Raw genomic sequence first — 15,449 nt, 5'->3', positions numbered from 1 at the left:
CTTACTTCATAGGAGGGGGTGGATGAGCGCTCCCAGAGCCCCTCCTGCACTTCATAGGCGGGGGATGGATGAGCCCTCCCAGAGCCCCTCCTGCACTTACTTCATAGGAGGGGATCGATGAGCCCTCCCAGAGCCCCTCCTGCACTTATTTCATCGGCGGGTGTGGATGAGCCCTCCCAGAGCCCCTCCTGCACTTCATAGGCGGGGGGTGGATGAGCCTTCCCAGAGCCCCTCCTGCACTTACTTCATAGGCGGGGGGTGGATGAGCCTTCCCAGAGCCCCTCCTGCACTTACTTCATAGGCGGGGGGTGGATGAGCCCTCCCAGAGCCCCTCCTGCACTTACTTCATAGGCGGGCGGTGGATGAGCCCTCCCAGAGCCCCTCCTGCACTTACTTCATAGGCGGGGGGTGGATGAGCCTTCCCAGAGCCCCTCCTGCACTTACTTCATAGGCGGGCGGTGGATGAGCCCTCCCAGAGCCCCTCCTGCACTTACTTCATAGGCGTGGGATCGATGAGCCCTCCCAGAGCCCCTCCTGCACTTACTTCATAGGAGGGGGTGGATGAGCCCTCCCAGAGCCCTTCCTGCACTTACTTCATAGGAGGGGGTGGATGAGCCCTCCCAGAGCCCCTCCTGTACTTCATAGGCGGGGGGTGGATGAGCCCTCCCACCAGAATAACATCCATGTAGACCCATAACAAATGCAGACAGAGAAACTCCAGACCAAAACAAGATGGGCAATGTGTTTCTGGGTACTCTGAACCCCCTTTTCAAGCCCTTGCAAGTTTCATTTGATTTTTTCATCATCCTCTTATTAGTGCAAGAATTTTCTACACTTCTATTTATTTGTTGTTACAGAACTGCGTTGGAGCTTTTGGTTGCTTCTCTCCATTAGACCCATCTGATGCCATTTAGCGTAAGAAGAGACCTGTACTTACAGGAGGACTGCAGGTGCGACACCAGGTCCTTGGGGCTCAGGTCTCTACACCAGGTGACTCCTTCCATTTTTATAATCATATTTCAGCAATCGTCTCTGGCCCCTCCCTTATGTGCCTGATCTTGTATCTCTGGCTCCTCCCTCATTTATTGCTGGCCTCTCCTGTCAGGGTGTGCTGCAGGGATCTGTAGTACTAAGGTTCCTAGCAGCACATCTCACAGGTGGTTGAGGGTTAATTGAGCTGGCTGGGTGTGGTATTCTCCAGTAGCCACTCCCCTTTAGCCTGCAGCACATATAAACCCAGCATCTCTCAGTAGTTGTTGCTGGTCTTGTACTGTTTGGGTGTATCTGTCTTGTTACCACACAGATCTGTATTTGCATGTAGGTCTATTGTGTCTCTCTGCTTCCCTAAAGACGGTTTGGACACCTGTAGTCCTAGTCTGCAGCACATGCAGCTCCCTTTTCCCTTCTCCTGACAGGTGCGGCCTCCAAATGTCTGATGTCTTGCTCTGTGTGTCAGTTGGTGGATCCCTGACACAGTTCCCCATGTCAGCACAGTGCTGACTGTCTATCCTAGTAAGAGAACACATAGACTTGCTGTGAGTTTCAACTGTGTGCATGTGAGCTCTGGGTGGAGTCTGTGTAGTTCGCACTATATGTTGTAGTACGGTAGAGTCTGTGCTGGTCCTGTTGCAGCTTGCTGTGTGACTTGTATCCTGTTCCTGCCTTGCTGCAGCTTGCTGTGTGACTTGTGTCCTGTTCCTGCCTTGCTGCAGCTTGCTGTGTGACCTGTGTCCTGTTGCTGCCCTGTTGCAGCTTGCTGTGTGACCTGTGTCCTGTTGCTGCCCTGTTGCAGCTTGCTGTGTGACCTGTGTCCTGTTGCTGCCCTGTTGCAGCTTGCTGTGTGACCTGTGTCCTGTTGCTGCCCTGTTGCAGCTTGCTGTGTGACCTGTGTCCTGTTGCTGCCCTGTTGCAGCTTGCTGTGTGACCTGTGTCCTGTTGCTGCCCTGTTGCAGCTTGCTGTGTGACCTGTGTCCTGTTGCTGCCCTGTTGCAGCTTGCTGTGTGACCTGTGTCCTGTTGCTGCCCTGTTGCAGCTTGCTGTGTGACCTGTGTCCTGTTGCTGCCCTGTTGCAGCTTGCTGTGTGACCTGTGTCCTGTTGCTGCCCTGTTGCAGCTTGCTGTGTGACCTGTGTCCTGTTGCTGCCCTGTTGCAGCTTGCTGTGTGACCTGTGTCCTGTTGCTGCCCTGTTGCAGCTTGCTGTGTGACCTGTGTCCTGTTGCTGCCCTGTTGCAGCTTGCTGTGTGACCTGTGTCCTGTTGCTGCCCTGTTGCAGCTTGCTGTGTGACCTGTGTCCTGTTGCTGCCCTGTTGCAGCTTGCTGTGTGACCTGTGTCCTGTTGCTGCCCTGTTGCAGCTTGCTGTGTGACCTGTGTCCTGTTGCTGCCCTGTTGCAGCTTGCTGTGTGACCTGTGTCCTGTTGCTGCCCTGTTGCAGCTTGCTGTGTGACCTGTGTCCTGTTGCTGCCCTGTTGCAGCTTGCTGTGTGACCTGTGTCCTGTTGCTGCCCTGTTGCAGCTTGCTGTGTGACCTGTGTTCTGTTGCTGCCCTGTTGCAGCTTGCTGTGTGACCTGTGTCCGCTGCTGGACTCATGGTTAGTATAGGGACTAGCGATATAGCCAGGAGCCATGAAGTGGCCCACTAGCTTCCATGTTTTGATCAAAATGTTAACTAATACCTGGTATTTATATTCAGCTTATCACCTGTTACTAGTGGTGTCATTGTGGCTGCTGTATGTTGTGTTTTCTGGCTCTGTGTATCCTGTTGTTCTGTCCCTGGCACGTGGCATATGTATGTATCCTGTTCTGGTGTATGGTTCCTAGGAGCAGCTAGGGCCCAGATCCGAAGACCAATGGACCACCCTTTATCAGGGCGATGTCCCCGCTTAGGTAGGGCCATGTCATCCTCCCTTGTAGCTCAGGATCAGTTGTCTGAAACCCGTGCGTGTATCCATCTTTTGGTCATGATCGTGAGGGCCCCGTGCTTAGTTTGCCCACACGATCATAACACCTCCCTTATGTGATCCTTAAGTGTTTTTGACTTTTCCCTCATCCTGTATCTCTGGCTCCTCCCTCATCATGTATCTCTTGTCCCTTTCTCTAAATTCAATCAGATCACTAGATGACGGCCCAGGACTTGGGTAAGTAAATTTCTCCTATTAAAGGAAGCACAGCATCCAATGCATCAGAGTGGTGAAGAATCAGCTCTCAGGTAGCTGCAACAAAATTACTCTTAACTTGGTTAATATTCACTCTGATAGCAGTAACAGAGGGACTTCAGATAGTGATGCGGGGGATGATGGGATGTTGGGCATGGATATGGCGTTCTAGTTAATCCCGCTCAATGGGATTAAGATTTGGACTTTTGGTGGCCAATGAAGTCTCCAGACATTCTGCTCCTCCACAATGCATGCTGTATGACATGGCGCTCATCATGTTGGTGGAGACAAAGCTGTACCAGAGTATTACCACAGGAGAGGTGATGTCACATAGAATAATAAAATCCTAGAATGGTAGAATTGGAAGGGACCTCCAGGGTCTTTGGGTCCAACCCCCTGCTCAGTGCAGGATCACTGAATCATCCCAGATAGATATTTGTCCAGCCTTTGCATGAAGACTTCCATTGGAGGAGAACTCACCACCTCCCGTGGTAACCTGTTCCACTCATTGATCCCCCTCACTGTCTAATATCTAATCGGTGTCTCCTCCCTTTCAGTTTCATCCCATTGCTTCTAGTCTTTCCTTGTGCAGATGAGAATAGGGCTGATCCCTCTGCACTGTGACGGCCCTTCAGATATTTGTAGACAACTATTAAGTCTCCTCTCAGCCTTCTCTTCTGCAAGCTAAACATTCCCAGATCCTTTACCCGTTCCTCATAGGACATGATTTGCAGACCGCTCACCACCTTGGTAACTCTTCTCTGACCTTACTCCAGTTTGCCTATGTCTTTTTTAAAGTGGGGTGCCCAGAACTGGACCCTGTATTCCAGATGAGGTCTGACTAAGGAGGAGTAGAGGAGGATAATGACCTCACGTGATGTAGACTCTATGCTTCTCTTAATACATCCCAGAACTGGACCCAGTATTCCAGATGAGGTCTGACTAAGGAGGAGTAGAGGGGGATAATGGCCTTACATGATCTAGACTCTATGCTTCTCTTAATACATCCCAAAATTGTGTTTGCCTTTTTGGCTGCTGCATCACATTATTGACTCATGTTCAGTCTGTGATGTATTAGTATACCCAAGTCTTTTTCACATGTGCTGCTGCTTAGCCCAATTCCTCCCATTCTGTATGTGTTTTCTTCATTTTTCTTGCCCAGATGTGGGACTTTGCATTTCTCCTTGTTAAATACCATTCTGTTAGTCGCTGACCACTGTACAAGCTTTTCTAGATCTTTTTGAATCCTCTCTCTCTCTTCCCTAGTGTTAGCTATCCCTACTAGCTTTGTGTTGTTGGCACATTTGATTAGTTTCCCACAATTCCCTCCTCCAGATCATTTATAACAATGTTGACCAACACTGGGCCCAGGACAGAGCCTTGTGGTCCCCACTTGATACATTCTCCCACTTGGATGTGCAGCCATTTATGACCACTCTTTGAGTACGATCACTCAGCCAGTTGTGAATCCACCTAACAGTTGCCTTGTCAATCCCAGATTTGGTCATTTCATCAGTAAGTATGGTATGAGATACTTTGTCAAATGCTTTACTAAAGTCAAGATATACTATATCTACCGCATCTCCCTGATCAACCCAGTCAGTGATTCTGTCATAGAAGGAGATTAGATTTGTCTGGTATTTAGAATTCCCTGCTGCAGCTGTCACAGATGACAGCTGCGGTAGAGGATCCTGCTGCCGGCACCCCCTAATTGTTTTTCAGGGAAGGGTTTTAAATATAAGCCCTTCCCTGAAAAACAAGGCAAAGTAGTGTAAAAAATAAAAAAAAAACATACTCACCTTCCTTCAGCTGCCGGGGCTCACCCGTGTCCTCTCTGTGCTGTCCCCACCTGTTATTCATTCAGCGAGAGCTGCCTGTGTTTAGCTGAGCACCTCAGCCAATCACAAGCAGCTCTTTCAGCAGACGGGGATTTTAAATTCCCGCCTGCTCAAAGAACTGCATTGCAGAGCAGGGACAGCACAGAGAGGACACAGCTGAGCCCCGGCAGCTGAGGGAAGGTGAGTATGTTTGTTTTTTTACACTACTTTGCCTTGTTTTTCAGGTAAGGGCTTATATTTAAAGCCCTTCCCTGAAAAACAATTACGGGGTGCCGGCAGACCATTGTTTTCAATGTAGCCGCCAGCAGCAGCCGTGGCTCCTCTGAAGACAATGCGTGCATTCACTATGGTGTGCGCATGTCCTATGTTTGCAGGCACACGCCTGTAAAGGACGGACATGTGAGCACACTGTAGGGAATGCATTGGGGCGTGTTTTTGTGCTCGTGTGAAGCCACCCTTAGTGATATCGCATCTATGTTTGGAGATTCTGGTTCTGAGATTATTTTTTGTTCGTCCTACGTATCTCTTCTTGCAGGGACATTCCAATAAATCAATAACTTGATTGGTTTAATATCCATAATTTCCTGCTCTGTTAATTCCTTCCTCCTTGTGTGGGATGCGCTGGCAGCACCTCAATACTCCCTCTGTGCCGGGTGGCATTTATTGATTGTCTTTCTTTTTGCTGGGATTGGGTGGTGCCAGTATGTTTTGTAGCGCCGTATTCTTCCTGAAAACTATAGGCACATTACCATCTAAAATTTGTTCTAAAAATGGATCACTTTTTAAAACATTCCAGTTATCTTTTAACTTGCCGTATTGTGAGCTGACTACTGTATTCAGTCCTAAATGCTGTCTGTCTTTTACTACTATTTGTTGTATGGTGAGAATCTATTTTATTTTTATTTTTCACTGCTGATATTTGTCCTTTTTCTTCGTCTTTATTCATTTCTTTCCCTTCTATCATCTTCTATTAATGGATTAGGATATTTCTTTTCTTTGAATTGTTTATTTTAAATTGTTTGTTTGATGTTCAAAATCTTCTTTCTTCTTTAAGTTAGCTAAGTGTTCCCTCACCGTCTCTCTGCTTACAGATAGCCTACATTCTTGTATTCCCCCAATAACACAGGGAAGATCAGCTGATGTTATATCTACTTTCTGAGAGAAAACCGATACAAAATAGGAATTTAATAGTTCGGCCTTCTCACCATCATTCTAAACCAATTCACCATTTTCATCCTGTAAGCATCCAATAGCAGTGGAGCCGGAGGCTACATTGAAGACAATGGTCTTTCTTTTGCTTTTGACCCCCCCAAATCCTTTTTTATTGCTTTTGGCCTCTCTTACAAGCCTTACAATTCATTACCAGCTTTAGCTTTTCTGACACTTGCCCTACAGTTTCTGCAGACCCCATTATATTCTTCTTTAGAAACCCCCCCCCCTCCTCTTTTTATTTCATAAACATATTTTCTTCCTCTAACATGTGTACAAGTTCTCTGTTCATCCATCCGGGTCTCTTTAAATGCTTCCCATTCTTCCTTCTTTTAGGGATTGGTAACAATTGTGCTTTGAGATTCTCATTTCACAATATTTCCCTTCTTGGACATTTCTGTCCTTAAGAACATCCAGCCATTGGATTCTTCCTCTCCTCTTTCTGAGTTCATTAAAATCTGCCTTTCTGAAATCCAACCTTGAGGTCTGAGTCTTCTCAGGTCTTCCTCCCCTTTTTATCCAACATCCAAGGATATCATGATCGCTGCCTCCTAAGGTCCCAGCCACCCTTACTCCCTCAACCATTCCCTCCCTGTTGTTAAGAATTAGGTCCAAGATAGCAGATCCTCTTGTTTTCTCTTCGACCTTCTGGAAGATAAAGTTGTCAGAAGAGCGGATAAGAATCTGTTGGATCCATTACTTTTACCTGAGAGATTCCCAACAAATGTCTGGATGGTAAAATCTCCCATGGTCACCATGTTGCGCTTCTCTGGGAGCTTGGCCATCTGATGTAGAAGGAGTTCCTCCATATCTTCTGCTTGTCCAGGCGGCCTATAGTAAATGCCTACAATGGTGTCCTTTCTGTTGTTCTCTCCTTGTATTCTTACCCAAACAGTTTCTACAGAACTCCCAGCTCTAAAGCTTGAATCTCAGTGGAGATTAATGTTTTCCTAACATACAACACAACACCTCCTCCTCTTTTATTAGGTCTTTTTCTTATAAATACATTGTATCCTTCAAGCCTTGTATCCAATCATGTGTATCATCCCACCAAGTGTCCGTGATGCCGATGACATCATATTTCTCTTCCTGTGTTCGGAGCTCCAATTCTCCTTGTTTGTTTCCCATGCTCTGTGCATTTGTGTCTTTGTTCTTTCTTTCCACTTCTAATAGCGAGGGTCTCAAATGTATTAATTAGCTGTATATTTAGCTATATATTTTTACCTGACCTTTCCCTTTCCTCCACATTGTCCAGGATGTCTCTGTACCCATTGGTGTTGACGGTGGACTTCACTATAACCAATGGTCCTAGTCCTTCCCAGCAGAAACCCTCTTACAACATAACAGAACCTCCCCCAAACCTCACTACTGGGACGATGCCATCACGTAGAAATTGCACTCCAGGCAACCACCACACCCAAGTGGTCAGACGATGTGTGTGATGTCTGCACAGCTCCTACAAGGCTTTGTTGTCCATGGTCTGTCAGTTTACAAGGTCTCCCTGAATGTGGCCACAACACACACACCGGATGGTCTCCATCTCCCTGGCCAGCAGTAGGAGCGTCCCTGCGCTGTCCCTTAATGGTTGGTGGTCAGAAACGCTATCTTTTCTCCTTAGGGAGAGCACCTAGACGGTGAGTGAGAAGACTCAAATGGCCATGCACACTCCTCTGGGTAATATGCAAATAAGGGAGATAGAATAAAACCTCCACAGTGCCACCTATTACTACCTATTACTGGTTGGTGACATCCTATCAGCATAAGCACAGACAAATGAGAGCAGAAGAAGGCAATCTGTTCACTGAGGGCGATGAATAAGAAATCTAGCGCCATCTTGTGGTTATTTTTCCCCATTACACTTTGGCATCTATTTTTATTCTTTTCTCCCTGTCTCTGCTCGCTGGCTAGGCAATAACAATATTACCTCTATTGTACGGCTTGTCTTTTTTTTATGCAATAGTATTTTATGTCACATTGTTAAAATTTGAGAGGAACATTGCGCCCCGAGGACCTCAAAATATTTGGTGCCGTGTTCGCGAATAGAAAAAAATAGTTATTGCCTTCAGTAAGGCTACCTTTACACGGGCGAGTATGACGTGGGGCCGTGAGTCCGCCCCCATATCGCGCTCGCCACCCATGTGAAAACAGCCTTGCATCACTTCAGGAATGAACGGGGTCACAGAGGTTCTATATTGTTTTCCATGGTAGATCTCGCAGCGCACGCACTTTGCACGTGGCGCGATGCTGCCGCCAGCCCCACTGAAAGCAATAGGCGCTGCGATCTGAGAGCACGCACAAGATAGAACACGCTGTGATTTGTTTCCCGCACCGCGGTGCCATGCGGTAACACATCGCTCATGTGCATGACCCCATTCAATGGAATGGGGACCATATTTGTGCAGATCGCAACGTACAAATCTCATGTAACTTTCTCGTCGGCGTGCAGCCGGCCTACGAGGAACAAAGCATCTGGGTAAATACTAGTCTATGATTGTAAACCGCAGCTTCCTGGCGACTTCGGTCTCTTCATCACTCATGGTCTGACAAGGTATCCAAATGCAGATGTGGTTGATGCAGTGCCTCAGCAGTGCCCCCTACTGGAAGGCAGCTTTCTTACAAGTCCATGTCTGTCCTTTTAAAGGGAACCTGACAGCAGATATGAGCAGTATAAAAGTTACGGTACTCATAAGGCTCCCTGAAGCGGGTTAGGTAATTCTTAAGCTTACCCGGCTTCCCGATCCAGCTCTGTCACCGTCAAAAGTGAGTGCAGACCCTGCAGCTGCAGCATGGCGGGACACTGGGCGTGCGCACTCCCATTGGTTGCTATGGGTGTTGACATATGGATGTTCCAGGAATCCTCTAGTTCTGCTGAATGTTGAGGACTGTAAGACTTCCTGGGATGTTCACCTGTCCTACATGCTGTGCACCCGATCCTGCGCACTAAGTGTCCGATTGGGGGAAAACAATATCACGGGCACCAATCCTCAGATAGCTGTGGCATCGGGTCTAGAAACAGTAGGGCCACAGGATCACAGATAGTCAAGGGCATCAGGTCCAGGGACCAGGTAGAGAGAGTGGGAGCAGCGGGCCCAGGGAGATGGTGGGAGCAGCGGGCCCAGGGAGATGGTGGGAGCAGCGGGGCCTAGAGCCGGTGGGAGCAGCGGGGCCTAGAGCCGGTGGGAGCAGCGGGCCCAGAGGGAGTGGGAGCAGTGGGCCCAGAGGTAGTGGGAATCTATTATACCTAGGACAGTAACAAGGGAGCGCTCTAATAACTATGTATAGATATATCAGGGGTCAGTACAGAGATCTCTCCCATCATCTATTATATCCAGGACTGTAACAAGGGGGTGCTCTAATAACTATGTATAATATATTAGGGGTCAGTACAGAGATCTCTCCCATCATCTATTATACTCAGGACTGTAACAAGGGGGCGCTCTAATAACTATGTATAATGTGAGGGGTCCGTACAGAGATCTCTCCCATCATCAATTATACCCAGGACTGTAACAAGGGGGCGCTCTAATAACTATGTATAGATATATCAGGGGTCCGTACAGAGATCTCTCCCATCATCAATTATACCCAGGACTGTAACAAGGGGGCACTCTAATAACTATGTATAGATATATCAGGGGTCAGTACAGAGATCTCTCCCATCATCTATTATACCCAGGACTGTAACAAGGGGGTGCTCTAATAACTATATATAGATATATCAGGGGTCAGTACAGAGATCTCCCCCATCATCTATTATACCCAGGACTGTAACAAGGGGGCGCTCGAATAACTATGTATAGATATATCAGGGGTCAGTACAGAGATCTCTCCCATCATCTATTATACCCAGGACTATAACAAGGGGGCGCTCTAATAACTATGTATAGATATATCAGGGGTCAGTATAGAGATCTCTCCCATCATCTATTATACCCGGGACTGTAACAAGAGGGCGCTCTAATAACTATGTATAGATATATCAGGGGTCAGTACAGAGATCTCTCCTATCATCTATTATACCCAGGACTGTAACAAGGGGGCGCTCTAATAACTATGTATAGATATATCAGGGATTAGTACAGAGATCTCTCCCATCATCTATTATACTCAGGACTGTAACAAGTGGGCGCTCTCTACATCTAGAGGGAAGAAGGTTTCTACACCGACATAGAAGGGGGTTCTTTACTGTAAAAGCAGTGTTGGGGTAAAGAGGCCCTCTGCTATGTTCAGTAGCCATTGCTGTGCTTAGTCACTGTGATAGCTGTGATTGTTTGCTAACTATATGATTCTCAGCAAACTACGGTATTATTGTATCTTGTCACCACCAGGAAGTCCTGGTAGACACATGAGTGACAGCTGATTGCCTACAGAGCAAGCTGGGCTGCAGGTCCTGGCAGCCCACTAAGGGTTCTCCTACAGGCATATTAGCTTTTTACATCCCACCTCCACACAATTCGCAACCTGATTGGTTGTTTTAATTTACTCATTCACGGTGATAGGTTATTTGGGTTGGCTGTTTTACGGTGATTGGTTGTTTAGGTTGGCTCGAGTAGAGGTGGTGTTGAATAGGGATATATGCCTCCCACAGCAGCAGCAGAGCATCCTCAGGCCGGGGAGGACCTTGGCAAAGCTGGCAGAGGTGGCACCACATGCACAGACAGCGGTGGCAGGACACGAACAGGCATTACCAATCCCCCTACAACAGCGGTAGCAAGGGTCGGAGCAGATGCAGTGGCGGCAGGAGACACCGGAGCCCCTGCCTCAGTGAAGGTGGATTGCTGCAGGCCGTAAGTCCAGCGTAACGGTTTGCATGGGGAGATGTTAGGGGTACGGCAGCTCCAACGAAACTCCTTGCAGCAGCGTCTGTATAGATTGTTGCCGGGGCTGGAGGGTTAGGGGTGCGTTTTCAGGTGAGGCTTAGATTATTCACTTGAAATGCTTCCATGTTACCTCTGTAACCCCTGTAACATGGAAGTATTTACAGCTAAGAATCTAAGCCTAACATGAACACCAACCCCTAACCCTAACCGTCCAGCCCCGGCAACAATCTATACAGACGCTGCTGCTAGGACCTTACAGAAGTTAGCCAATCGGAAGCTAGGGGTGTGACAGGAGCGTTCCTGCATCCAAGCCCTATCAAACCCCAAGCTTCCTGGTGGTGACAAGATACAATAATACCACAAACTACTAAGTTGCTGACCTTTGCTCTACATACAAAGATAAGTGAAGATTTCTTTTTGTAGTAGCATCTAGTTAGCCATAACACTGAGGCCATGTTATCGGGTCCGGCCAGATCACACAGGAGCCTGGAATATGCGTGGAGAACAGACAAGCAGCATGTAAAAGGTTAATGGGTATTAGTGTATCTTGACGCCACCAGGAATTCCTGGTGGAGTCAAGATTGACAGGGGGGTGACGCCCTCTGTACCTGATTGGCTTGAGTGCTTCTGCGCCTTCAGGTCCTGCAAGGTCACTAAACTGATTTAGACAAGGCATGCAGAGGGCGCCGCCGCTGCATCCCTACAGCCCAAGGTGTACAAGTGCGTTCTCCGGCGGCACAGAAGCGATGGCACTTTCCTTTTCAGCTGTCAGCAGGGGATCGGCCATCGGGGATGACACACAGGCGGGCAGCATGATGGAGCACCGAGGGTAGCGCCGGCACAGAGCACACAGCTAACGGGCCTGATGGAGCCGTGAGCCGTCGGGCAGGACAGAGGCATTCAGCGGCTGACGGCAAGAAGGCAGGAGGCGGCGGGTGGGTGGTAAGCATAGCTGAAATCCTAGGGCGGACGGAGCAGACATACAAGCTGCAGTGGCTGCAATTGAATTGCGGCTGCCCTGGAAGGTTAGGCAGACGGTTCTTTGGCTTCATTTACAGGTATTCATGTAAGGCTAAGAAGCAGAGGAATGTACACCCTAAGCCTGCAGCGCTGCCACTAATCAATCCACAGTGTGCAGCTACAACCTTCCACGCTTGACCCTATCGGAAGGTAGGGGTGTGAGAGGGGCGTTCCTCCTGTCAAACCCCTAGCTTCTGGTGGCGTCAAGATACACTAATACCGGATTAATGTAACTATCTGTTATGATGGGTTATATACTGACAGGTTGATATGAATATAAGTTACAGTTGGTTGTATGTTATCCCAAATCCTGCTATTCCTGTGATTGGCCTGCTGTGGGCGCTGTTCCTTCAGGAAGAGATATATCAGCTGCTGAACAATAATCATGACCCGGTGCGGCTTCTAGAAGACAGATCTGTTTTCCTCGGGTCACCTTAACAGAATTAGGCGTACAGCTATAGGTGACAATTCCCACTGAGTGTCACCTACATTACGCAATAACTCTAAGGAGCAGAGAGACTATGGAACTCTCCGGAGCACGCGCTGATGGGGGACTCACTAATAGATACAATATTACATGTTATATCATTTATTACTCAGGAGCGTCGGATTTTTTGCCCTTAAATGAGGAGAATTGTCTTTTACCTCCTTGTTTGCCTTACTCTGGATCAACATTGGGGTTAATGGGCTGATCTGGATGGTTGGGGGCTGTTTTGGCTTTACACACTGTTACAATGTCCGCACCTACAAAGTTCCCGAGCTGTAAGCAGCCTTGCGTCATCCGTTGAGCGCACGTACGTGACTCTCCACAGGATGGACGCCATCATGGATGCACCAAGACGGTCGGCTTACAACAATTACAAAAGCCTGTGAAGCTACGATGTGAAAGTGGAGTCCAACCATTCTCTCAAAGGTAGGTATTCCCAATACTAGCAATCCGGCACAGGAGGCGCCCGCCATGCTGTCTTTACATGGTGCTTTTCTCATCATGTGTTTCTAGCCTCTCCCTTGTCATGTGTGTCTGGCCCAGGCTCCTTTGTGCCATCTCTGGCTCCTCCCTCTACATCTGCCTCTGGCCCCTCCTTCCTCACTTATCTCTTGCCCCTCCCTTATTATATCTCTCGGGCTCCTCCCTCTACATCTGCCTCTGGCCCCTCCTTCCTCAATTATCTCTTGCCCCTCCCTTATTATATCTCTCTGGCTCCTCCCTCATCACTGATCTCCAGCTTCCACCTCCTCTCAGGCCCCTGCTTTGTCTCCTTTCTCTGGCCCCTCCCTCATCCAGTGTTTGGCCCCTCCCTCATCCTGTGTCCCCATCATATTAACACCAGACCGGTGCATCAAAGTGATCAAAGGGGTGAACAAAACATGAGCCCTTCCTTGTACAATACACCATGTGACAAAGGGTAAACAAGGGGGAGGAGCCTCATAGATCCACCAATCACATTCCAGCTTTTCTTACTTGTATAGGAAAATAAGCTGTGATCTGATTGGTTGCTAAGGTCACCTCTTTATCACCGCCCCCTCAGAGAACATCTCCGGCCCCCGAGTACCTGCAGATGATGGTGACCCAGTTGTAGGTGATAGGGATGATCATGATGTTGAGCCAGGCGTAGTACCAGCTGCCTGCCGGGTCAAGGATCCATGCCCGCTTCTGGGTGCTGCAAAAACAACCACACATCTCTTATGGAATGAACGTTCTGCATCTCTCTATTAGACCGTGTGCCTTATTCCTCACCTGCTTGCTGTCAGTGAATTATAACGCGCTGGTGTAGTGGCCCAGAGTTAATGGGGCCCTTCCATAAGTATGAATGTTTTTGTCTCGTGCTTACTGTATTGTCAGTGTCTTTGTGTTGTATGAATATGATGTGTATTGCACCTCTGCAGCACTGAATGGGTTACAGTCTGGGTTATGTCTGGAAATGTATCTATTTGTATGTCATGTGACCTTGTTGTATGCATGTGTTTGCAAGGTGCATGAGTGGAGTCTTCTGCGTTCTGGATACCTGTTGTCACGCAGACACCTTCAGTCTGTGGGCCGGAAAGACAGAGGAGGCAGAGAGGATGCTGTGTGCTCTGGGTCTAACCTACCCGGCCTCTATGCTGACCACCGAGGGAAATCACAAGCCTGTGAGAGCCCACCATGCAGCGCTGAGTGCCGTTCCTAAACCGTGAGTGTGTGCCGGTAGAGTCCTGAGAGTGAGAAGAGCGTCCGGGAACAGATCCTCGCAGATCACTGGCCTGTGGATTCATCTGCGCGCCCGTGTTTTCCTCCGCCACACCACAGTCCTCCTGCACCCGTGTCCTGGCGGTGGCTGTAGATTGCTCTGGACTGTTTCTACTTCGTACAAGTTATTTCTCCAGTAAATGGCTTTACCGACCAATCAGGGTTCAGCCTTTTAAAGGTAACCTCTGTGGCGCGGACTCATTATCGCATCTTCTGGAATTCACCGCAGAGGATGGAATGGTGGCGTCACCCGTGACAAGAGACAAAGTTACACTGCAGTTAGGTTCACCTCCCTTCAATAGCCTGTCCTCAGCCCCTTGGATGTGTCCCTGGTTACCCTCCGGGTGGGAGACAGTAGAGCCACTGTGACAAGGCCCTACTCTACCCTAGGCTGGGGCCCACTCCTCGGATGCTGCACAACAGTCTCACAGCTGATGGTTTGTTACAATGTATCAGTGCAGGTAAAAGTGGTCAGCCTGGATCCAGTATGGGAGAGAGGTCTGTGTTTGGCTCACAAGGGATTGCCAAACCTGATACATTGTAACAATTTAAGCGCGAACACATAAGAATACCAGAGCAGATAATCCATCTGTAGACGGTCCCTCTCACCTTGAGCTGTCATGGCCGCCATATTGGTGGACACAGAAGCCCTCCTGCAGCAATGCTCTGTGATGTACAACATGCGTCACTCTTACCTGGGGTGCTCTGTGTTCTCCATGGGTTTACTCCAGGCTTTGATCTCCTCTTTCTCCATCTTGACTTCTTCTTTCATCCTCATGGCTCGATGGGACATCATCTGGGTCAGGGCGTTCATGGCTGCAGCGTAGGGGTCCGGCCACCGTTGATGTCCCAGTGATTAGTAGTGGCTGTGCTGCAGGCGCAGAGTCACGAGAGGTACGTGTAAACCTTGGTAACGGAGGCGAGGCAGCCGCCCCCGGGAGGCACAACGCACCTGAGCCCGGAAGCTTAAACAGCCATTACTGCAGCTAATGTGCGCAGCTCCGCGCCACACCTGCTCATTACCACAGTCCTTACACACCTGGGGAGAAGACATGTCATGTGACCGCGCTGAAAACAGGCGAAGAACCAAAGGGAAGTCTCCCCAAAAACTCTGCAGGAGGGAAACACGTTTCTACCGACTTTACTGGTACTTTTAACACGTAATGCGGACAGAATGATGGAT

At 48.7% G+C, this 15,449-nt stretch overlaps 1 protein-coding gene across 1 annotated transcript in view; it reads right to left on the bottom strand.

The window, feature by feature from the left end:
- Window positions 1-15,097, bottom strand: part of CNGA4 (cyclic nucleotide gated channel subunit alpha 4) — a 53,049-nt gene extending 37,952 nt beyond the window's left edge. Inside the window, exons 1-2 of the mRNA XM_066594166.1 lie at window positions 14,962-15,097; window positions 13,593-13,700 (exon numbers count right to left, since the gene is read on the bottom strand). Coding sequence (XP_066450263.1) covers window positions 13,593-13,700; window positions 14,962-15,080 — 227 coding nt within the window. The 5' untranslated portion in view covers window positions 15,081-15,097. The remainder of the gene's footprint in view (window positions 1-13,592; window positions 13,701-14,961) is intronic.
- Between the last annotated feature and the right edge of the window lie 352 nt (window positions 15,098-15,449).

This window comes from Eleutherodactylus coqui, chromosome 1 (genome assembly GCF_035609145.1).
Source record: "Eleutherodactylus coqui strain aEleCoq1 chromosome 1, aEleCoq1.hap1, whole genome shotgun sequence".
In the NCBI taxonomy this organism is placed as follows: Eukaryota; Metazoa; Chordata; class Amphibia; order Anura; family Eleutherodactylidae; genus Eleutherodactylus; species Eleutherodactylus coqui.
Note: the sequence above shows the minus strand (reverse complement) of the source record. Positions and strands in the feature narration are given on the sequence as shown.